The 26,310-nt window shown below is 38.4% G+C and overlaps 1 protein-coding gene across 23 annotated transcripts in view; it reads right to left on the bottom strand.

The window, feature by feature from the left end:
- LOC139463825 (CLIP-associating protein 1-like) overlaps window positions 1–26,310 on the bottom strand; it is a 149,266-nt gene that overhangs the window by 14,023 nt on the left and 108,933 nt on the right. For 13 of the 23 annotated variants that reach the window (XM_071245181.1, XM_071245183.1, XM_071245174.1 and 10 more), the window contains 14 exons: window positions 21,400–21,501; window positions 16,875–17,030; window positions 15,771–15,818; window positions 15,405–15,472; window positions 14,909–15,025; window positions 14,470–14,514; window positions 11,360–11,463; window positions 10,246–10,309; window positions 9,343–9,506; window positions 8,356–8,434; window positions 3,703–3,846; window positions 2,857–2,943; window positions 1,798–2,184; window positions 621–699 (listed from right to left, as the gene is read on the bottom strand). In XM_071245181.1, coding sequence (XP_071101282.1) covers window positions 621–699; window positions 1,798–2,184; window positions 2,857–2,943; window positions 3,703–3,846; window positions 8,356–8,434; window positions 9,343–9,506; window positions 10,246–10,309; window positions 11,360–11,463; window positions 14,470–14,514; window positions 14,909–15,025; window positions 15,405–15,472; window positions 15,771–15,818; window positions 16,875–17,030; window positions 21,400–21,501 — 1,644 coding nt within the window. The remainder of the gene's footprint in view (window positions 1–620; window positions 700–1,797; window positions 2,185–2,856; window positions 2,944–3,702; window positions 3,847–8,355; window positions 8,435–9,342; window positions 9,507–10,245; window positions 10,310–11,359; window positions 11,464–14,469; window positions 14,515–14,908; window positions 15,026–15,404; window positions 15,473–15,770; window positions 15,819–16,874; window positions 17,031–21,399; window positions 21,502–26,310) is intronic. The other 10 variants (XM_071245191.1, XM_071245196.1, XM_071245182.1 and 7 more) reach the window with 4 other exon arrangements.

Raw genomic sequence — 26,310 nt, 5'->3', positions numbered from 1 at the left:
GGTAGGTCTTAAACCTTTCCCACTATGGCAAAACCCATGATCAAAGGCATGGTGCTGATAAACCTAGAAACATCATCAGGAAAAATCAAATTTACGACCATATGTTCCTGGCAAGCAAGGGGGCACAACTCTGCACAGCTAATTGCAGTGCATGGGCCATCCATGGCCCCGACAGGAAGCCACTGATTCCTGCCACGTCACTGCTGTGTGAAGGCGTTCTGAAGTCTCAAGGCACTAGTTCTCAGTTGTCATCATCACATGACAAGCATGTGGCCAGAGAGCTGCTAGGAACCACTGTTGCCATGAGGTATGAAATTGTGTAGAAAATCCCTTGTAAATCCATTCGGACAGATCTAATTCCTAAAGGACTACTGCTGTGTTGTGACTGCTGTGTCACCTTCACAGTTTGGTCACAAGTAATGAATGCCAGCATGCAAGGTATATTTTGTTGATGCAGTTTGACGGAGTAACACACACCATTTCTTTTTATTCTAAAGCATATATAACTACATATTAAAACTACATCTATGAAAATGTCTATTCTAACTCATGAATCTTGAAGCATGAATTATATGAGAACCAACCCTCAACAGCTATGAACAGCGTGTTGTCCTTCTCACCTTTATTGAAAAAGTCATTCTCTCCATCATACACTGCCTCAGCCAGGGCAAGCTTGTTATTGTAACCATTCATTGCATTCTGAAAATAGAACATGAAGACAATGTAAACTATTATTTGTAGGTTCCCGAGCTAGGGGAGAGAATGAGTGTGGTCAATAGGGCTGGGACGGGTCACTCTGAGAACTGGGAAAGGGCACTCCGAGGGCTGAGAAGGGTAACTCGGAGGCTTGGATGGGGCACCCACAAGGGCTGGGACGGAGCACCCACAAGTGCTGGGACAGGGCACCCACGAGGGCTGGGATGGGGCACCCACAAGGGCTGGGACGGGGCACTCCGAGGGCTGGGACAGGGCACCCACAAGGGCTGGGACAGGGCACCCACAAGGGCTGGGACAGGGCACCTGCGAAGGCTGGGACGGGGCACCTGCGAGGGCTGGGACGGGGCACCCACGAGGGCTGGGACGGGGCACTCCGAGGGTTGGGATGGGTAACTTGGAGAGCTGGGACGGGGCACTCCGAGAGTTAGGAAGGGTAACTCGGAGAGCTGGGATGGGTAACTCTGACGGCTGGGACAGGGCACTCCGTGGGTTGGGATGGGTAACTCAGAGAGCTGGGATGGGGCACCCACGAGGGCTGGGACGGGGCACCCACGAGGGCTGGGGCGGGGCACTTCAAGGGTTGGGATGGGTAACTCAGAGAGCTGGGACAGGGCACTTCGAGGGTTGGAATGGGTAACTGGGAGAGCTGGGAGGGTAACTCGGAGGGTTGGGAAGGGTTACTCGGAGGGCTGGGACGGGTAACTCGCGGAGCTGGGCTGGGTGACTTGGGCACCTCGGTCAGATCTGTAATATGCATAAGAAAAAAAAGTCTTGTCATGTAAATTTTCAGGTTTTGCTTATAAAGATAACTTACAAATTGGTCAAGTTGGTCAGGTGTGCTTATTAAAATACGTCAAATATGGTATTTCAGTAATACAACCAATATGCGTTAATATCAGGTTATTTGGTCCAGCATTCAGTAGGTACTATTGAAGGAGTTGCTGCAGAAGTAACAGTGTGTGCATCTTGTTGGATGAGACTTACATCTACTTCAGACACGAGAAATGGAAATAGACACAAGCAAAACAAATGTACAGGGCAACATCAGCATGGCGTTCTAGATGCTTGTGGTCAACTCACCCTATTCCTGACTTCCTCCTGGTAGTGCGAGGGGTTATAATGAAGAGACCTCTTCCCACCATCCACAGCATCGGGACTGTCATTCCGTAAGTCCTGAATCCCAGAATCCTGTGATGTGAACTCACGTTTCTTTTTAATATCATCGTAATGGTCCAGTTTGCTGTTTATGCTAAGATTTTGGATGTCAGCGGAAGTCTTTTTAATGGAATTGTAAATGTCCTCTGGGTTCAGGTTCTCGGTCTCAAACTCGTCTGGATGGCCGATACTTGACCGAGAAGGGGGCCGGCTCCTCTGCTGCCCAGGGCTGGCTGCATTTCGGGGAGACAGTACATCCATTGGTTCGCTCGTTGTGCGAATGTGGTTGTGTAATATCTTTGTGGCACCATCCTTCAAGAAATATTAATTTGTGTTACATGCATTCTTTGTCGTTCAATAGAATTATTAGGCACTGCTGCTTAATCGGTGGGAAGTAAATAAAAATCTAATCCTTGTTGTTTACTTTGTTACCTAGGAGGTGAGGTGAAATGGGGTTTAATGTCGCGTCCAAGATTATTGCACTCATATAGCGACATGTCGTTACCTAGGAAGCTATACCACCTGGGTAATGAGATCTATTCTCTGAATTCAAGAACTTGATTTGATCAGCAATCACACAAATAATGATAACATGGGGTTTGACATAAACAGAACTCTGCTAGTCCACGACTAGTAATGTTCAGAAAGAACTAGTGACATTTCCTTGAGGACCACCACTTTTACCATTACGCAGATGTCAACTCTGTAAAAGATAATAATTCCAGACTTGCGAAAATAATAATTCATTTCTACCCCTTAACACTTTTGCGAAAAATTAAAAATTAATAATTTCACAGACCATATTTCTTCTTGAAATTGCAGTAATGTCACTCTAGATTGTTGCAATAGCTTATCTACATGAAATTTTTTGATTTATTGACATGATTTATCAACTTACATAGCCCGATTCTATTGACAAGTGTCCAAATTAAGCAGATTAACCTTGACAAACAAATCCTGGAAGCAAGAGTGTGAACAACTTACTTGGAATGCTTTGGGCAGCGCTGATAGCATGAGGGAAAACTCTGGGGCATTCAAGTTGAACAGGCCTATAAGAACTAACTGGGCAGCCTGGAACAGACAGGGAACACAGGAGTCAGTTGGGATTTAAGCTGCTTTGACCAGCATTTCAGTCTTATGACTTTGTCAGCTTGATGTGGGAGGACACCCAGAAGCCAGGCAGCCTCATGTCTACCACTTCGATGAAACCCAAAAGCATGGGTATGGTGCCTGTGAGTGAGTGAGTGAGTGAGTGAGTGAGTGAGTGAGTGAGTGAGTGAGTGAGTGAGTGAGTGAGTGAGTGAGTGAGTGAGTGAGTGAGTTCAGTCTAACGCTGCTTTGAACAGTGTTCCAGTTATATCACGGCGTTTCAGCTTAATGTGGGAGGTGAACCAGGGTTCGAACCCACAATCATAGGTTTCTGGTGTGCCCAAGGGATGCAACTCTGCAAGGACTGCTTTACCTTAGACAAATAGGCCACCAGAACAAATGATAATGTAAGCAGCTTTAAGGAGATATTTAAAACAATAATTGATGTTATGGAGTATATCAATGATGATGGTACATATCACTGTTCCGAAGCAAGTGATTGAGTTGTGTTTTACACTGTTTTTAGTATTATTTATTATTATTCTAGCTCTATCATTGTGAGGAGCATCAAACATAGGCATCACACGATTTGGGAATTAAACCCGGATTCGACATGACTGGCCAATGCTCAACCTCTCAGCTACCCACCACCTATTTACACATGACTATTCAAATGAAAGTTCCCATAATGATATACCATTCAGTCTATGACACAAACATCACAGCCCAAGGCAAACTTACTTTTCTAACTTCTGTGTTCTTTGGTTCCGTTGTCCATGTGATGATTCTGGAGACTGCTAACCGAACATCCATGGTATTTACAAAGTCGGAGGACGCCATGTGAATAATCAGACTATTGAGGTAATGCAACATGGCTATCTTAACCTGAAACACAGAAGCAAAAAGGGACGTAACTCTCCAGCCTCCACAACACAAACATCACATCTTGCTGTAACCAAATCTTATCATGCAACAAAGTCATGACTGATATCAAAACACAGGCAGATCTAAATAATATCACAATGTAAGTAAGGCTGATAAAAGGCTACATGGATATGTTCAGAGAGCACAGCATGAAATTTGAGAAAAATTACTTGTCTATTACAATGAAATGATGAATTCTTTAATTTTTTTGGTCTCACTGAGGTAACAAGTGTATATCAGTAAATGACACGTTCCACGGTGTGTCAGCTTAATGTGGGAGGAAAGCCCGAAGTGGTGCAGGCTTCAGACATTTACCACTTCGGTGAAACCCCAAGCATATGTATGGTGCTGACAAACCTAGAAACATAATCAGGGCGAATAGGGATTCGAACCCACAATCATAAGTTTCTGGCGTGCCCAAAGGACGCAACTCTGTACAGTGAATCACAGTGCCTTAGATGACTGGGCAACCTGTGCCCCCTATAAGATGGGCACTACTTGACAACCATTGGTTTCTCATCCAAAACACCTAAAAGGGGCAGATCATAGAGGTTCAATCAGCTACTGCCAATGTGTGTCTGGTCTATTACATGACAGGCTGACTTGGCAAGAAAATGAAATAGTTGCAAATGCTGTACATGTTTCAAACAAATTCATTTCAATTCATATCTAGGATTACCCCTAAGAACAATCCTTACAGAAAATATAAATCATTAATGGTTTAGAGAATAATAGAACTTTCAGTTATAAAACCACTGAAGTCGCTTCCTCTCTTTGTCACTTGCACTGCTCACAGTATTTTCTAAAGAGCATGTGTTGAAGGAATAACCTCCAATGCTTTATCTTGCAGTGATTTATCTAGACCTGTTTAAAGGCCCATATTCAGCCCCAAGTCTGCAGCAAATGTCGGTAAAAAATTCTCAAATTGGAATTAAACATTTCTCAGTACGTGTTTCTTATGTTACAGCTTCGCAGCTGATTTTGTAGAAACAAATATATTGTCCCCAAAAATTTGTGAATTAAATTATTATGTTTCATATTGTTTGAAAACAAAATGTCTGCCACAAACATTACATTGTTGCAAAGTATTTATTAGAAAAAAATATTTGGCTCATAGTTTTAATTTTAAAAAGCGTCTGTGGTGTTTTTTTCAGATGTATATGAAAAAATATCAAACATCAAATGGTCGGTCGCTTACTTTAAAACATATTCCAATTAAGAACAAAACAATTTTTCTCAATTTGCCTGGCAAGGGCACTTGTTAGAAATCCTAGAAAAACCACTGTCTTGATTGAAAATTACTGAGTCTTCTCTAAAGAATGCTAAGTGTGCATTATCACAAAAGCACATGAAAATATATTGCAACAAAGTGGTGCACTGATCGCCATGAATACCCAACTCCAAATCAAGTGCAGCTACTGACAACTCTGGAAATACATAGGAAACTAGAGATATTCAACTTATAGTACTATGTACCTGTTCCATGTGGCAATGAGGGTTTAGTGAACAGATGCATGTCTAGCATCAATGTCAAACAATCATATTAATCACCTAATTATTCAAGTGCTGATGAAAGTAATTGTTATTTTCCCAAGCAGGTTTTTTCAACATTATATTTTTCTAAAACACTTGAGAATTCTTATTTATGACACAAGTACATATTTAATATCACAACATATGACACACAACAGATTATTTATTTCCTTCCAGTTACTAAAACAAAAATAATTACACATCTTAGAATTTCTCTTAAACATCTATCATGCTTGAACAAATTTCCATCATACATAGAATTTTAGTCATATTGATGAATGTGCAATTCTTACACACTTTTGCCTATCATGTGTTGATTAATTATAAACTTTTTAACTCAATATCATTGCAATATATATTTGAAAGCTAATTACATGCGATCAGTGTTTTGCTGAGTCATTAATGCAATAGAATTGTTTTAACATTAATTTCTAGGTATATTAAAAGAAGAAATAAAAGTTTCAAAAAGAGACAACTCAATTTTTAGGACAAAACAATTGTATGCAAAATATTAATACTAGTGTCTTCGATTCATGCATTTTAACTGACAGAACATGAGGAGAGTTATTTGTCAAATAGTCAACATCAAAACCATTATCAGAATTATCGACCTCTATGCATGTTCGAGTGTCTATATGGTTATTTTCATTCATATTTAGGACTCCATCAACAATGCCATACTCACATAGAAAGCAGAGCAAATATGTTTAACTTAAGTACTTTTTTCTACCTTGATATATTACAAACTTATTTTCTCAAACTTAAGTAAAACATTTGAACTGTCACTGTCAATATGACAACAAATCAGTGAACAGATCAAGTACAGAGAAAATGCATCAGCTATTTGCTGGGGCTGAGGAATTATATGAGAGAAAAACATCAAATGTCACAAAAGAAAACTTAAAATTTGAAATGTTAGACATTCATCAAAATAGAAAGACATCAAAATACATTTAAAATTATGCAAACTGGCCAGGGCAAGCTGCCATGTAATAATCTCTATCCCTGGGAACTTGTGACATTTTAATAATATACATTTACCGTATTCGACGTAATAAGCACCCAGGGCCCTCTCAAAATTAAAAAAGGAGGCTCTTATTAGAATATAATTTTGGTGAAATTGTTTCATGGTTTACAGCCTGAAATGATACAAAAGAAAAGTGTGTGTATTATACACGACAGATATATTTTCCCAGACTTTAATTGTGCATAATTAAGGGTGCATATAACACATGAGTGCGTATTACACACGAATAAATAAGTCTTGTGTACATTGATAAATCAGAAGGGGTGCTAATTGGGATTGTTCACTAGCCAATATATTAGCAAATATCGCCTTTGGCACTTATTACGTCGAATACGGTAGTTCTAACAGATCTCAGTATTGTCATATGAGCAACATTATATGCATAGTTTCCACATTTATACATAATTTGTTGTGCATATTAATTGATAAACTCAAAGAACCATTTTGGACCATAGAGGCACTCATTAAACATTTTATTCCCATCATTTAATTTTAAATTTTGTACTTTTCAAAACATTTAAAACAAAGAAACTAGTTATTGCCCGACAATAAATTTTATATTTGGCACTAGAACTGTATCTTATATCTTATCTTATATTTAGCTTAATTTAAATATAAATGTGTTTTTCAAAGAAATCAATCTAAGAAGATGATTATCAGAATTAATTTACAAAGTCAAACAATAATTAAAATGTGCAGCACAGTTCCATGCAAGTGTGCAAATATACAGACCCAACACAATAACACTTTACTAAAAGCACTCTGTTCACATAGACAAAACATATATTGCAACCAAGTTGATTGACAAAACACACAACACAGCTAAATTGACAAAACAACAATTGCAAACAACAAGCTGGCAGAGTTGTTTCCCTTGATAATACAAAACATCCCATGCTCACAACAAACTAATATTACCTTTTGCTAATTAGAGGCAAGAGAAAGAAAATATCATGTTAATTGATATAATCAAGCATTATACATAATCATCTATGATTATAGAGTATTCAAACATTGGATATTGGACAGTGAGAGGATGTCTTCTGAATCTACGTTTGCGGACTATCTAATGCCTCCTTTCACTACGACCATGAATATCCCGAATCACCCCGAAACGGAAACTTTAGAAATTTGTGATGATTCGGCCAATAATGCCAATAACTTTCTTGGCTAATCAGGTTGAAATATATGAAGAATGCCAGGAATGGTTTAAGAAACATGTACGAATTACAAGATTCATGTACGGATCATGCACGAATTGTAAGAATCACCTACGACTAAGTTATGAATATGCTGAATGTTGTTCTTACTTAATTCTTACATGATTTGTAGTTGACTCGGGACATTCATGGCTGTTTCGGGATGTTTTCAGGTTGAGGACAAGAAATTTTGGGAGCCACTAGCCGCTAAGAATAGCAATGGATTATGATACAGCCATGAAATTGCAATTCTGGTACCCTTCCATGAAAGTTTTTGACAAACAAAAACTTTCTCGCCGATTTGACAAACTCCCGCAAACTGTACGAATATTTGGGAACATGAAAAATTTCCTATTCGGGGTGATTCGGGATATTCGTGGTCGTAGTGAAATGGGGGCATAACTCAGAACACTTGTTTCAAATCCTGTAAGCAATCAAGCTTAAAGTAATATATATGTCACACTTTATACACCCTAACCAAACTCACATGAGCACATTCTCCTGACAAGTGGGATAATTTGGACAAATCCAACTTTTCATTTTGTCTCCTTTTTTCGCATGCATGTCTGCCAAATAAGTTGCAAAATGAGGACGCAAAGGAAAGGGCTTGCTGGACGCATTGAACAAAACCTAAATAATAGAAAACGGTTAAGGAAGCGACAACCAGAATTCTTAGGTCGGCATTCCACAGAACAACATTCACTGGCTTACCTTCAAATTTGGGGACTGGGTAGAATCTATGATGAATTTTGTAATCGTATTGAACTGATGATCACTTGGAAAGTTTTCTCTGGAAACGAAAGAAACACATACTTATGAACAATATTTTAAAATAAACTGAGCAATAGGAGTACCATAACTATTGATGCTAGACTGAGGTATCCTTCATGCATGACTACACATTTCCAGCATTAAAATATAACATAATTTAGGGTTAGAAATTAACACTAGCCTGCTAGCCCAGGACTGGTACAAATTTCAAAATGTCCCCATTGTTTAACATTACAAGGGCATTTTATCTTTACCTGGGATAGTAAAGCTTTTCTGTTTAGTTCTAACCCTGAAACTTTCATTTCTATGAATAGTTTGTTTATTATTGAATGTGATAACCACCCTTAAGGTGTTTCATAGCTATAGGTGAGTTGTGTTGAACACCAAGTGAGTGAGTGAGTATGGTTTTACGCCGCTTTTAGCAATATTCCAGCAATATTCCAGCAATATCACAGCGGGGGACACCAGAAATGGGCTTCACACATTGTACCCATGTCGGGAATCGAACCCGGGTCTTCGGCGTGACGAGCGAATGCTTTAACCTTTAGGCTACCTGACCTCCCTTGTTGAACACCAAGTGGAATGGTCAGATGTATCTCACAGTGTACCTGCTTTATCTCAGAGGAAACTTAATCACAAGCAACATGGGTTCTTGACATTACCATTTCTACTAGTCCTTGTGATACCTTAACTATTTGGCAGTTTGGCAAGGACTTTAGGACTAGTGCCAATTTCTAAAGCTGAAGGGCATGGTGCTGACAGACCAAGGATCATAATCAGGGGGAATTTGGCATTCCAACCCACAATCGGCAGATCCTGGTAGGACTAAGAGACACAACTCTGCAGAATGAAATGTGATGCCATCAGGATCACCTGCACCACAAAGAACATAAGATAAAAGTCAAATCAATACATGCATGTACCCACCTAACAGTATCTAAAGCTTTCTGCAGTTTAGCATAGACCGATCCGAGCATGTCTGCCCCTGTCTTGTTGAGGAGGCGAGTAAGGAGGATGTACAGCCAGTCTAGCAAATCCCGACAGTGGAGACCGATCAGCTCCACGAGTGTGTCCAGGAAGATGCTGAACACCTGAGAACACAAACAGAGTGTCACCAATCACAAGACACAGACATAGACAGACACAGACATCTCACACAGGCAAAATTCATTAAAATGTTTTACTGAAACCTGTAGCTCAGGTGGATGGTTGTACATGATATAGCAGCAGTTCAGGACCGATTGTCTTCTTGTGTCCAAGCATACATCCATGTATGCATGAGGCTAGCCAAAATGTACCAGGGCCCCGTTTCTCAAAGCGATCTTAGCGCGGTGATGATCGTAAGCCTATGTTAAAGTGTGGGACTTACGATCACCTTAGCGCTAAGATCGCTTCAAGGAACCGGGCCCTGGGACCTGTTCCACAAAGCGATCATAGCACTAAGATGATTGAGCTCCCATACTTTCACATAGACTTACGACACTCATAGCGCTAAGGTCGCTTTGTGGAACGGGGTCCAAGCTAGTCAATACTGTCTACAGGCTACACTTTCCATTTTAACAAAGGCAAATCACTTATAATGTCTACCTGTAGACTACTTTTACTCATCTTGAACTTGTGCAATGAAAATGCTGGAAAACATATAAACAGTAATAACAGATCACCAGGGACAACAAAACCTTTAGGAACCTCTTTTAGTTATTCTAGTTGTGTTGTTTCTACTTAAAAATTTGTACTGGTTTCAAATCAAACATTTCAAAGATGATTATATGCCTCAAGAAAGCAGATTGTATCTACTGTCTAGTAATGGTACTTCTACATTCAACTTACCTTGCTATGTGGATCATGGAACATTCTAGTAAAAATCTCAGTAACCTTTTTCAATTCTACTCGACTGAAAAACAAAAGAGGTATCAGAGTTACAACTTAATTAAAAAATAGGAAATTTGAATACAATAGACAAGAGAAAATTCAATCAAATCAGCTACTGGTCAATGAGAGCATGAAGATGGCTTTATGAGGCTTTTTGGAATATATTGGAACTAACATGACATGTGGCACCAAGAATTGCTTCAGTACGATGAACAAGTACTCAACTGCTAGAGGTGAGGTGAGGCGAAATGGGGTTTAACTGTCATGATTATTGCACTAATATAACCATGTTCATGCTAGTCGATGGAAATGCTGGTAGTATATCCTACTCAGACACAGTATACTCTGAAAAATTAACACTAGCCTGCTAGCATGGGGCTAGCATAAATTCCTTCAGGCTTGTGAAAATTTCTTAATTTCCCCATTGTTTTAACATCACAGGAGAGGTTTAATGTGGTTTAACGTCATGGTCAAAATTATTGCACTTATATAGCGATGTGCGTGTGCATGTGCGTGTGCGTGTGTGTGTGTGTGTGGACGCTTGTGCTAGTCTGGACTGATGCCAGTGCTTGACCACTGAGGAACCATGCCACAGTTTAACATGACACAGTATTCTCTGAGCCAACCAGTCCATGTCTTATCCCCATAATGCCGAGCGCCAAGCAGGGTAAAAACAAGTACCATCTTTTAATGTCATATGACATGACACAGCCAAGGATCGAACCCCTGACCTTCCTCTCTCAACCACAACTATTCTCCTGCCCCAACAGAACAATGAAACAATCACACACTGTGTGGACACTAATGTGTTTATCACTTTCAGGTAGAATAGGTCGTCAGCATCCCATGCTTGCCGCAAAAGGCAACTATGCTTGTCATGAAAGGCAACTAGCGGGATTGGGTGGTCAGGCTCACTGACTTTGTTGATGCATGTCATCGTTTCCCAATTGCATAGATTCATACACTGGATAGTCTGGTCCAGACTCGATTATCTACAGACTGCCGTCATATGGCTGGAATATGGCTGATTGCAGCATTAAACAAAAAAAATAAAAAAACAAAACTAACTCACCTAAGGTATCTATTCATTCTAAGTAAATGCTGTAAGGATATGAGGCCCTCTTTCCTCTCTGTGTACGAGCCACTGCCGAGCTGAGCTATGATCTCCTGCATGTCCTGAAACATGAACACAGTCCCATGCATCGCACATCACACAATACAACCCCTTCACCATAACCTAATTAGTATTTTGTACAGGAATGAATGACTCCTAGTGACACTGCTGATAAGTCAACAACATGATGAACTCAAACATGGCATACTAGTCCCGACTGATGCGATGATTATGATGATAACTAGCATGTAGGAACAGGTCAATTTTCTGACTAACATGTGCTTGTATTCAAGCAGTGATATTTTAAACATTCACGAAATTTTCATCAATGCCTAAATATACGAGCTACCATGAAAACGCATTGTGGAATTTTAGAAATAATTGTCAAAACTGACAGAATACAAAAGACTTGGTATGTGGTAATGAAGCTAAAGGCATGTATCACAGCAATAATGTTGTCTGAGTTTGAATCCTCATTCACATTGTCCTACCTGGACATAAGCTTTCAGTCTGTTGTTACTTCTCAAGAGTCAAAATCCATGATGTGTTTTCTAAGTGTTTCCGTATACATTAAGATTTCTATGATTGTTGACAAGACATAATCAATAGTAGATACACAATCTGCTTCCTAAACCATTACCACGCACATAAATAGCTGACAAGAAGGTAGTGTGACAATAACATTGCTACTACAAGGACAACAAGCACCTACTGGGTGAAGTCCACTGACATAAGGCAGCAATTAGGTTCACATATGAAACTGTGCCAACATCTGTTTCACCAGTAAATAGCCGTTTCCCTCACATAATTATTTAATGTTTCAGTCAGAAGGGGGGGGGGGAGTTGTTGGTTATGTCAATTTTAACATATTCCAGTAACATAACACAGTGAGAAACAATGGGAATGGTCTTCCCACATTGTACTCTTATGGGGAATCAAACACAGAAATTCAGTATGATGTGCAAACACTTTAACCACAAGACTACCTCACCACCTATTTCTGTCAATGCACTTGAAGCTTGTCCCCTGCTTACTAGCCCAGGGTTCATACAAAATTTCAATCCCCAAATTCAAGATAATGAGATAATAAGGTAATCCAAAAATGAGACCATGCAAATAAAACATATCTGACCGTATATAAATATCTTAACTTTGCACAGTGAATAGCGGCACCTAAGATGATTGGGCCAGCTGTAACACCCAGTAGAACTAGCACTGCGGAAACTTGCTCGATTTTGTGTGAAAACATGAATAGGACACACTGTTGTAGCTTCCCATAAGTAACATCTGGTAGGTACGTAAACCACTGGCTTATTGGGTGAGCATGACTCTATCACTGTCTACGCTGTCAGATTTATGGCTGAGAGTTATCTCCCCTGGTGGTCACACATCCAAATGGTCTTCCATGTTCATTTTGACTAGCCAATCCCATTTCTTAAGACAAGCTTAGGCCACTGGGGAATAACACAGACTGAAGCAAGTGCATCAATGAGTTGAGGTGCGAGAGTTGATATTACCCTGCATTTGAACAATATTTCAGTCATATCACTGTACGTCAGCTTTATCTGGGAAGACCATCAAAAGTAGCAGGTCATCAGCATTCATCGCTATGTGAAACCCACAAGCATAATACAGCCCTGAAAGACCATATAGACCCTAATCATGCTGAATCAGGGATCTAAAGCCTGAAACAGCGGATCCTTGCATGGCTAAGGCATACAACTCTACACAGCAAATTGCAGTGCCTTAGACAAGGTCACCGTTGCCCACCCATTGAAAAAAACATTGACAGAGACAGTTATAAAACTTTGAAAATGAGTATGAATATACTTTGTGAGAAAAGGAAAACTAGGGATGTCATCGTAAATTGCGATATTGATAAATTATTGATAAATACAAATCAGTTAATATCTACACCAAATTCATAATTGACTGAAATTAAATTGATAAATGCAGGTCTACATTTTTATCGACACACATTCAGAATAATTAATTTTCTTCTTTTTCGATATATCAATAATGACGATACTTTCGAGTCCATATACCTAGAATTTCTAATCAATGACACCTCTAGGAAATACAAACTGCTAGAGCACTGCAACATAGGGTAGGTGAAACTAGAGGCCACCATTGACACATGCAGTTACCTCCTCCGTCACAACTGTGTTGGGAGAATACCGCAACAGGCTTTGTTGCTTTGACGAAAAGGAAAATACTTTATTTAGAACTAATTCTAATTAGTTATTTATTCTCAAAACAAAAATACTACAAGGAGGATGACTACGTATGATTACACACTCAGGAATACATAAAAATATTGGCACACAAAGATATCTTCTTCAAACAGAGTATTACTAAATTTTAAACTCTACTCCAGTGAAACACTGTTTCAAAAAACAAAAAAGTACAAATTGGTTTGTTTTTTAATTTTGTAAATTCAGCATATATGTTTGTATATGACCAATTTATTCACGAATCATTTAAAGTGCAAAACAAAAAATTAATTAAGTTCAGTTGCGACAAATATGGATGTAGTAAAATGATGTTGTCAATGATAATGATGATGTGCCATAAAGTCCACAAATAACGATAAACTTCTCGTTAAATGAAGAGTATTGATAGATTCAGGATCCAACAGTCCACTTATCCAACTTGTGAAATGAACGTACTCGCACATTTCTCCCAAATTATAGTGTATTACATCACTAACTTGTTCAGCAAGTGTTGTGGATTGGTTGGATTTCACCCATGGTGTCTATAGTCAAATATCTACTAAAAAGAAGTCAAAGAACACTAGATTTTTTCATGGCATGATAGATTAACGTAATCATATGAAACAATCAGGTGTTCTTTAACTTCTTTTGAGTAATATACATCAGGAAAGCTTAAAAAGCATAAACATTCTTTTTGTCTTGCTAACAAATAATAAACGACACGAGATAGTAACTGTGAACAGAAATCCCGCTTCCTTGCATGGCCATCATCAACCCAGCCGATCTACATCCATACAAGCCACGGAACAACGGAATCTAAGAGACAGAAACAACATGCAGTGCCGATGCCAGTACCTTGACCTTCGGGTGACGATGTCTCCGATCCATATCGGAGTCCGCCTGAGCGAGTGCAAGCAAGACAACGCTCTCAGTATAAGTATTAAGTAAGTATTAGGTATCAAGTATCATGAGTACTTGTATGACAGTTCTATAGTAGAATGAGGCTACAGTTCTAATATGGGTTATACATGTCATTTTGACCCAATAATACATCAACAGTTACTGATTAACATTTTTTTTAAAGATTAAATTGTTAGTATCATGCCAATTTACAAAATACACTCAAAATATTATTTTTTATTCACACATAAAATCAATTCTGTTATATTGTAAAACAAAAAGATCAAATCGGTCCTTAACTTCTTTTGAGTTGAGTTTGTATATTATGTATTTATTTACTATTAGTTTTAATTGTAATCTACACAGGTTATGCATAGCCCTGATGTCAGCCTACCTCTGATGTCCGGCCACTGTACGAGTTGTACGACCGCTCCGAACACACGCTGGATGTCTCGCTGGCATTGTCATCAGAATCGTACATGTCAAACCTTTTCTTTGCCGGTCCCCTCTGCTAGAACATGATACGGTTTATCACTGATCAGTGCTCAGAAATATACACATATATAAACAGACAAGCTTGTCAAGAGTGCTTGTTGATTAATACTACAACAGCGACATTTCGTAATTGCAATTCACAGAATACAAACAAAAGTTATATAGCTCCAATTTTTATACATTTGATCATAAATTAGATAAATCAAGCTGAACCCCTTGCTTGTGTAAGAAAGAATGAGTTGATGAGTTCTTTATGCCGCAGTCAGCCATATACCAGCTGTATCACAGAGAAATATAGATGAGAAAATATTTCATTCGCTGTTGCTACCTATCCTTTTTCAAACTCGAACTGTATTGGAATACGGTTTTCCTCAGCTAACATAGAAGATATTTACCAGAGCATCAAACAGAGCGTCTTCCACATCAGAACCAGGTCGCAGCAATCGCTGGGCCATAACTGCGCCTGAATAAAACACACATCACAACTATATTCCATCACAAGGATGCACACATGTCTGACTATCAATAACGACAGGATACCAACAGGTGTGTTTAACATTAGGACCCCTTGTTTTTTGTGCTTAATTTCAAACACTAGAAGGATAACTACTGTCAACTACAAAATCTCTAGTAAATTTAAAATGTCAAAATGTGGAATTCAAGTAAAAGATTGTGTTACTTGTGACCAATTTCTCCTTCAATTACAAACTTTGCCTCGTTATGTAGCAGGAAAACCTCCCCAGATCACACAGATCACAAACCTTTTGAGCCATGACTAACTTTGCTTCCACTCAATCTTCTTTCCCGTCCTGAAAAAGACACAATTTTTAATATTTAAAGGCAGGAAAACAGACGTGTATATAACAGGAGAAAGTGGGTGTGGTTTCAACCCACTCTAAGCAAACTTCTAGCCTCATGAATATAGTGACCCAAAGAATGGGCTTCAAACATTCAATCCATGTGGAGGTATTAAAGTAAGTGAGTGAGTTTGATTTTACGCCACTTTTAGCAATATTCCAGCAACATCACGGTGGGGGACACCAGAAATGGGCTTCACACATTGCACCCATGTCGAGAATCGAACCCGGGTCTTCAGCGTGACAAGCAGGCGCTTTAACCACTAGGCTACCCGACCGCCCCAGAGGTATTATAACTCATTGAGCTGATGATCTAATGACTAATCTACCCCTACAACTCAATACATCATATTAACAGTGACATGAGACGATATTTTTCTTACTTTTCAGTTGAAGGTATCAAACAACAATCATAAAATATAAAAATAGTTGCAATAATTTATTTGTGTGACAAATAGTTCTTTCTTGATAAGAAAAATAAACTATCCAACAATAAAAATAATTCAACATTAAGGCAACATTTTTAATAATAATTGATCAAGTGCATTGTCTCCAGTCACTTTAACATTTGATAAAGCCTTCTAAGAGTGAGTGAGCGAGTGAGTATGGTTTTACGCCGCTTTTAGCAATATTCCAGCAATATCACGGCGGGGGACACCAGAAATGGGCTTCACACATTGTACCCATGTCGGGAAAGCCTTCTAAGGACCCAACACACACACATATATAGCACTCAAAGGAAGTTAAATAACACCCAATTCTTTCATATTACCACAGTTAATATGTCATGCTATGACATGTCAGAAAATAAGAAACAAAAAATTAAATCCCAATTTTAAACCATAATGGTGAGGGAGTGAGTTGGGTTTAATACTTTATGTGTACCCAAGACACATTCCTGGACAAGATTCATACATATCAAAACATTCAAGTCAAGACACTCAGATCCAAACATTCTTTCTCCTGGCAAACATTGGTACTACTTGTGAAGACAGATGTAGATCTAACCGTAAGTATGTCTGCTGGGACTCCCCTCCCTACTGGTGCCCTGACTCCGAGGGATGCCAGACTTGCGGGGCCGCCCCGAAGCCATGGGGTCAACGCGACCTGAGTTGTGGGTGATGTAGCCTAGCCTGGAAGATGGGGAGCCTGACCGACTGTTAGCTGTTTAACAAACAAGTAATCGATACATTCCCATATCAAAATAATTAGTTGCGACATAAATTACACATCAAATCCAAAAAAGGTTTAACCAATTTGAAATGGCAGATTACCCTTCTTGATGTCAATTTTACAATTTCAAAATTCCAGAAAGAGAACCATGAACAAAATCCAAAAGTTCCATTTCAATAAATTCAATAATTACATACTGATGGAAAGAACTGCAAAGCTTGAGTGAAGCAAGCTGCTCTATGACAAACACATGGAACAAGAATAACATTTTTACGCTGTATTTTGTCTGTTAAACAAAGTTTAAAAAACAGTTTAAAATATTGAATTGGAAGATATACACAATGAATAACACAATGTTATAGCTGAGCTTGCATACACACAGCTCTAGACCTGGCAGAAATAAAGACTAGCAATGCGACCCACATGGGTGTAACAGGATGCCACCCGATGAACTGTTACAGTGAAATGAGGTGCCGGACCTACGTCCACATTAATGATGAATGATGTTATGTATGAAACACAAGTCAGTAGAGTTACACAATACACAATAATACTGTGAAGTTAAGTATGCCTGAACGGTTAACAGGTGTGAAAACTGATTAACTTGATAAGTTAGCAAACATACATCAGTTTATCATGTAAGGATATTAAATCTTTACATATTCAAGCACTCCACAATTCCAAGATATATATTTTTGTTTGACATTATCACCTGACCGTTACAATGTCTTGTTTTAAGGCTCAGCATATCCTAAATTGAAACAAACTAAAACAAATAACAATAATTTTTTGTGTCTGAAATTAAAATTTGCGTTTTTTAAGACACATTAAGTCTGAGATGAACTTAAATTTCAAGACTTCTTTAAAGGAACTTAACCCATGATCAACCAGAAGCAGTTTCATTTATTTAGGATATTTTTATATCTTTTCCTTTGAATAATAATTAAGTAACTCCATAAAACAAGTATTGGTCCTTCTAAATGCAAAGAGAGTTATCTTGGAAATGCAGAAGGTGTCATGTCAACAAAATTCAGTTTCTCCATATACAAAGTCATACCTAAAGCACATAGCTGAAAAAACATGCTCAAAAGAAACGGAGTAATAACATTGCTAATGTCACATAAATTAAAACTACAGTAAACACTGAGCAGTATTGCTGCAAATCTTTCAAACTCATGCACATGAAAATTCATGCTGAATATATTCACATCATTAATTGTCTCATATCAATCACTCATTCCTGAAATGAGAATATGTTGTTAATAATGGATCTACTTAAATACAACTACATCTGGAAGAGTCAGTTTGTAGGAAAAAGGTTTCAGGGAAAGTACAATGGTTGGTCCAGACCAGGTCAGTGGGGTGTCGATATTATTTAGATGAATGTAACACTTTACAAAGACTCCACAAATATCAGGAAGTGAAGTATCATGGCAAACACTCTCCACTCACAATAAAGAAGCAGTATTGGGAAACATCGGGATCAGTTACATATCAAACAATAAACACAGATGTCTCAAAGAGTTACCTCCCTTGGTTCATATTTTGGCAATGTGTTTGCCACACACAAAGGAGACGAAGTCTAAATATGGGAGGATATTAGTTTGGTCTTTTTTGTCTTTTTTTTATGGAGCAACTTATCACACATATGTATAGAAATGACGGATGAAATGATTTTAGGTTTGCACGTATATGATACAGATTAATACATTACTGGCATATTTATATCATCAAGGTTAATCAAGATATACAGGTACACTGAGCAATGTTGGAATGACAGTCTTAATGATAGGATGTTTAAAACGGGTCTTCTCCTTTACATCACAGTGTTGATACAACGTGAATCCAACTACCTCAAATGAAGGGAAGGATGAAAGCATGAGTTGAAAGCGTGAGAGTTATCTCCCCTTGTTGTCCTCCATCCCCCAGCTCCTTACAGTGACAGCCTGTTCGTGTAGCTCTCAATACTACCATTGACACCAAGCACAGCTCCCCACTGTGCTAGGCAGGCCACAACCATATATGGAGTTGAACTCGCAGCTGCCTGACAGTTATGTTTACAAACAAGTGTACTGTCATGACCCAAGTATGGTGCTCTTCCCCCAGCTGAATTGTTTCAGTTTGTCAGTTTGTCAGTTTGAACGTTTAGTTAATTTCAGATATCACGTAATTACCTTAGTGAGAATATAAGGGGACAGCAGTTGGGTGCTTTTAAAGTAACAATCTTGAACCAATCTCATTTAACTAACATAAATTCATCTGGGAAAAAGTCAATTTGAAACCTTTTCCCAGTTCACCAGAATGGCATTTCCAAAGACATACATATAATCCCATGACAGTTGGGGTGAAAATTTTCAATATTCCTTTGATTCCTACTAAAGGCAGTGATTATAACGGGAAGGCAAGGTCGCACACCAGGAAGGTAAGAAGGTGTCACACACCAGGAAGGTAAGAAGGTGTCACACACCGGGAAGGTAAGAAGGTGTCACACACCAGGAAGGTAAAAAGGTGTCACACACCAGGAAGGTTAGAAGGTGTCACACACCAGGAAGGTAAGAAGGTGTCACACACCAGGAAGGTAAGAAGGTGTCACACACCAGGAAGGTAAGAAGGTGTCACACACCAGGAAGGTAAGAAGTGTCGCACACCAGGAAGGTAAGAAGGTGTCGCACACCAGGAAGGAGACTGCACATATCCAAGTGTCCTCCATATTCAGCAGTCATAGTATTTATCCGAGTTAGTCAGGTCTAATGACAAGGTTTCACACACTGGGAAGGTAAGAAGGTGTCGCACACCAGGAAGGAGACTGCACATATCCAAGTGTCCTCCATATTCAGCAGTCATAGTATTTATCCGAGTTAGTCAGGTCTAATGACAAGGTTTCACACACTGGGAAGGTAAGAAGTGTCGCACACCGGGAAGATAAGAAGGTGTCGCACACCAGGAAGGAGACTGAACATAGCCAAGTGTCCTCCATTTTCAGCAGTCATAGTATTTATCCGTGTTAGTCAGGTCTAATGACAAAATGAAAGGACATGAGAAATTGGAAGTTTCAATATAGTGAAGACGTCAACTAAGGAGACAGAACGGTATTTAGTCTTATCACATGTCAGCCTAATATGAGAAAAAGGTCCACATGACATGACAGCTTGGAAAGAGTGAGCCGGTTGCATGTCCCTTAGAGCAGCAAGCCAGTCATATGAAGGCATGTCACCTTACAGTGGAAGATCAGGAAGCAGGTCCTAGACATGTACCCCTTTGGTGAAACCCATGAACGTGCTGACATACACGAAATGGTAGTGGAAATGAAATCTGGGACTGAAACCCACAATCAGCCTAACGGCTGCAACTCTGCTCAGCATATTTCGAGCAAACATGTGAACTGATGCACCAGATGTCAATCGAATATCAGACGATAACAAACAAACTTGGAATGATGACTCAGGTGTTGAATGAATGATGGAATGAGGCTGCAGATGATGAATAAACAAATGAAATGATGCAGTATGTGGTGAATAAAAAATGAATGATGCAGATACTGAATGAATGATGCAGATGATGACAAAATGAATGATGCGGATGATGAGTTGAATGATGCAGTAAACAATGAATAAACAATGAATAAACAAACGAATGAATGATGCAGGGGATGAATAAATGAATGGATGATGCAGTAATGAGAGATCCTGTTTATAGAGAAGTCTACAAGACACTATAAGAAGATAGTCGGCATGTCATAGAACATGCTTTAGTAGTTGTATGAGAGGGTAGTCACACGTCCCCCTCTCCCATGCAGCTAGTACATAGCACCTAGTAACACCAACCTAAATATCTACCACTGGAGTCAAGGGTCACTCTCCTTGGATGGGTGTAAAACGCTGACAATGAAATGTATACCAAATCTACTTCAATCAGACCTTTTATCCATCACTGAACACGTTTATGTTGTCTATAGGACATAATTTATGCAACTATTCAATGGGCATCAAAAGAGTAACATGCATGAATGATCAACATATCCCAGAGGTATGAATGTGTGGATACAAAAGATGCGGTCCCATTGTACAGCATGATGGATCTTGACATTCTCAAGGTTCAGATGTAAACATCCATCTGTGCACAACTACAGACTTGACATCAGGTTCGGTTCAGAGCAACATTAATGCAATACTAAAATGTCCAAAATATGTAATTTAACATAAATTAATCCACAAGGATCTGATTAAAGATTCTCAAATTTGCTGATCATTTCATTGCCAGTGTTTCCACCCTGGTATGATGTTGTTGTAGTTCTCAGTCTCCTCATGCTAACAGTATAGAGTGATCTCCCCTGATCTAATGCCATGCTACTGTTACTCACGCTGAGACTGAGAGACACCTATCCGGGAGCGAGATCGGCTGCGATCAGGAGTCACAAGACTTGTGACCGTTTTACTACTCATGCTGCTAGACTTCTGACGAGCTGTAATGAAAACTGGCACTTTCATACACATCCGCTCCAGGTCGGTGTGACCCAGGCTGAAACAAAGTCTGTTAAGCCCTCCTGTGTTTGATCTTGATCTTAACATTCTAAAAATTATTTTATTCAGAAATATTTCATTTGAAAATTGTATTATTCCACTGCAATAAGGTAAGTGGGGTTTTTTTTGTCGTAAGTTTATATTTAGCATATCTGCCACGTCAATAAAATAATTAATCATTCCAAGTACCTTATTTCTGCTCCATTACAAATCTATCTATTAAGGCTCTGAGGTAAAGCAAACACATTTTACAAACAAGGGCACAGATAGCCCCTTAATTATTCTCATCTATTTATCCTCGAAGATATGGCCAAGCTTGAGCCAAGCTTGTTTATTATAATAGAAACATTCCTCACCACTACCCACAATAACAAACTCATATCCCTACCTTCCTCATCATCATCATCATCGGGCAGGGAGTTGCTGCTGATGTATTGTACATACGGAAAGATCGAGAAATGAACATGATTCCTCATTTTTGTCCCCATGGAGTTATCACTGCGTGAAGGAATCATCCCGTTCTGGTAGTCCCCGACAACCATTTGCCTAGCCCTGGCCTCCCTTCTCCAGCAATGGTGTTCATCTACCCCTGATTGTGTGTGTGCACAGTTAGCTACCTGGCTGTGAGTCACTCAACCTTTTATTGGGAGATATACAATGACTAGCTAAACGTAAGGTCATGTTGATTTCAATACACTATATAATAAGCAGCCCTATTGGCAGAGTACCATACACTAAGTGTACAGCTACCCAACAGCTAGGCCCTTCCACTGTATGAAAGTCTCCTTACTCTATACCGAGCATGTGGTCACTTTGCAGACTTGTCTCAATATGTAGTAGCATGCACACACTTAAGTACATGAATACATGCATTATCAATGGTATGTTGTTTATCCTGTATCAATAGCTACATTTGCCTGTCCTTATAATATACCACTAAAAATAGGGCTAAGGACCTACTGATTCTTTCAATCTGCCATACCACCTGATTCATTCATATTACATGTATTATAGCTAATCTGTCAAGCCACGACAGACTAAGTATGGTAATAGGAAAGAATCAGCTGCACCTGAACTCGTGTTTTTAGTAGTCGAGCTATATCAATATGTTTAGCATTTAGAATATATTCACTAACTAAGCATTTTCCTACATACATATTCCAACAATATTCACAGCCTATTTATCATATAATTTCTTGGATACATCGACATTTTTCAGAACACCTCTCACTTAGCAGTTTCGAAATACTGTTACAATCCTGACAAAGTAAAAACGCATTGTTTTCCCTTATCTAAAGCTATGTATTACAATATCAAACAAAATAACTGCAGCAATGCATGTTTCAAGCAGAATGCTATAAAAAGAGATCCGCTTACATATCATGCCGGCCTACAAGTAGGTATACACTAATATCTCTTTTTGACAGCCCCAGATCATAAAAAAACTTCAATCACTTTATATTCCAACTGAAGCAATCGCTTGAATTGCTGTGCCGTGTTTACCTCAAGTGGTGGATGTTTATACAGGGCTTCGGGAGAGTAAGGTTTGAATATGTACGATAATATCTCCTACACGTATTGTCCAGGGCCTTTGAGAGACAAGCATTACGTTGACATCATAACTCTCCAAAAGCATAGAGCTTTCATGTATAATGTACAGCTAGCAAACAGGTCAGCAGTTATCAGTATGGCATTAAACTACAAGGCGTGAAATACATGGCTTTATGTCAATACATTTCCTATGTTAGGTTACTGCTTGTATGGAAGGCAGGGAATGATATAGCTGAATCTACAAGTTATATATAGATCCTCGATTGATATGTTATCAGTGTTACAAATATATTTAACTGTCAAGAAAATCTCATATCTGGATAGATCAGAAACTAATTGTATCAATGAATTGAAAATTCAAATTCAAATCATAAATGTAGAAGGAAGTGTGATTAAGAGGTAATTGGAACGCTTGAAATATTGGAATTGGGAGAACATTCTTGACCTTGGAAAGTGGAAGAAAGCTTATTTACTTCCTGATAGTTTGTGCCATGCATTATCAGAACATGACGAAAGTTAACCATGCCATTCCGATGCCATTCGCTTGGAAATCGGCAAATAAACCGTTTTCATCCTTCACAACAATTACCTATAAAGTTGTGTTTCCTCATTTATTATTTGGATTACCGTATTCGACTTAATAAGCGCCCCGCTCTAATAAGCGCCCCCGGAGATATTTGCCGATATATTGGCTGGTGAACAATCCAAATTAGCATGATTAGCACCCTTTCCGATTGATCAATGTACACAAGACTTATTTATTCGCGTATAATACACACTCGTGTGTTATATGCACCCTTAATTATGGGCAATAAAATTCTGGGGAAATATATATGTCGTACATAAACATTTCAGGCTGTCACCATAAACCACGAAATTTATCTTTCGACTCTGTCTTTTTTCACCAAAATAATATTCTAATAAGAGTCCCCTATTACTAATTTTGAGAACGCCCTGGGCGTTTATTACGTCGAATACGGTAACTATCTCAAGGCCAGGTTCTATTCTCAGATATGTTTCAAACATTTAGGCAACAAATATTTACATATCCTAAATTTAGATCTTGAAATAGGTTAATTATCCAGGTTATTTGATGTCTGATTTGTGTTCTTTATTCAACCACAAAGAAATGAGATATCTAAAGCTCACTTGTGTGTGCATACCTGTCCTGGGAATTGTCAAGGCTGAACGAGTGTGAGTGGACCTGGCCAAGAACTGGACACCCAGGCCACAGACAGCCCCATAGAGTGAATCTCAGTGAATCTCAGTGAATCTCAGTGAATCTCAGCACCATCAATAAGATCTTCTCAATCTCAGTCGCGCTCATTTAACACTAATTATTTCCCCTGAATTCATATCGGTCATCTGGCCCCCAGCCAATGTATTTCTTCTCTAAGCTGATTACACACAGCTATGGGGTAGGTAAGTTACAGTCCTAATGGGACCTGCTTCATTAGACCTAGGTTATTCAGATAGAACACATTGTGATCAAACATATCACATCTACTCCCTTCAATTTATCAACATAGCACAAATTATGCATGGCTAGTCATATTAACGTTAAATTTATTTCATGGTCAATTTTCTTAACATTTAGTTCCTTAAATAATATTATTTTTGCTGAAGCTGAAAGTTGAAACATTTTATAAATAACATGTACAAAATACTGATGAAACAATACATATTTGAACAAGATATTCATAAATGCAATAGGTACATTCTCTATATTTTCACCTCACAGTACAATAACTAGCACAAGACACATCCTCAAATCTCCGATCATGTGCTAAATAAGCTTCAGATTCACGTGCCCATCACATTATCCCAGTCACATCATTACTAATATACAAACAGGGACCGACAGTCTATGTATCAGCAATGATGCAAAACTACTCGGGATGATCTTAAGTGTTTCTTGCCATTGTCATTTTAACCAATTTTGTAGACAACAAAATCTGAAGCAACTATAGCACATGATATGGCGGATATATTCGTGATGCATGGGGACTTTGAAGGTAGGTGTCTGGCAAGCTTCACACCAAACTTAAGCTGGTACTGGTACAATAATAAACGAAAAGCTTAACAGCCAATGTAAACAACTGAAAAGTGGCAAAATATAACACTATCAATCCTGTTGCATATTTGGGGTTTTGGATAAATCTCAATACACCGCATCTAGCTAGGATGATATATACAGGGCAACTACTTACATTGGAGTCAAACTACAGCGTATGGTAGTACTAGTTCTATTTCACAAATTCTGTTTTGAGTATTTAAAATACAAATTTATAACAGTTTGTAATGAGAAAAAAACACTGAAATTAATTATTTGAATATTCTCAAATTTTCAGTAAATAAAGAACTTTTTTGGTTAAACAATCCAAATATTATCTTATCATAAAAGGCGAATTTGTGAAAAACTTCTAACAGGTATATATAATAATTAAGGAGGGTACCCTCTAAACCAGTTCTGAGGTAAATAGTATTAAACTACTTCTTTGGATGAGGATGGATACCAGAGAATATTTCAACAAAAGCATTTTCATAGGTCACTACATATGTTTAACAGCAATGCTTCATGACTAATAACAATATTATTCAAAACATTTTTTGTGAAAGTTTGTATAACTTTTTGAAGACAAATATGCTGCACAAAGCTTCAGAGAAATATCTCATGGTATCCATGGCAATATCTATACCCACAAAGAAATTTGAAAAGGTATCAAAGTAGGTTTTTGTAGAGACGTCATCCATTTGTAGATAAAATTCATCTGAAAGGGTTTGGATAATTTCAAATAATATTGGACATAATATGAAGTAAAGATGGCCACTGATGATCAGAGAAAGGTTCTTGGGTACTGTGTGCGATAATATGAAATGAAAGATTCAAGTTTCAGAGAGATCACTTGCAAGTTCGTTCCAAAATCATGCTTAATATGTGGATGGAATAAGACAAAAGCATAGTAAATATTTAGAAAATTCTTTTCAAAAGAATGGCAAATGCCTGCCAGTTAAGAAATAGGTGAAGAAAAAAAGATTCAGAAAATCCTGAGTTGTAAAACGCAAAGCAAGAAACTATCAAAGAAAATCAACAATTCAATTTTGTGCAAGAAATGAATAAACGTGATGGGAAAGATTTGGACTAAAGATCAATGAAATGATGTAAGTTTTCACCAAGAACCTTTGTACAACCATCCAGA

Source organism: Haliotis cracherodii, unplaced genomic scaffold (assembly GCF_022045235.1).
Source record: "Haliotis cracherodii isolate W230 unplaced genomic scaffold, xgHalCrac1.p SCAF_16, whole genome shotgun sequence".
Lineage (NCBI taxonomy): Eukaryota > Metazoa > Mollusca > Gastropoda > Lepetellida > Haliotidae > Haliotis > Haliotis cracherodii.
Note: the sequence above shows the minus strand (reverse complement) of the source record. Positions and strands in the feature narration are given on the sequence as shown.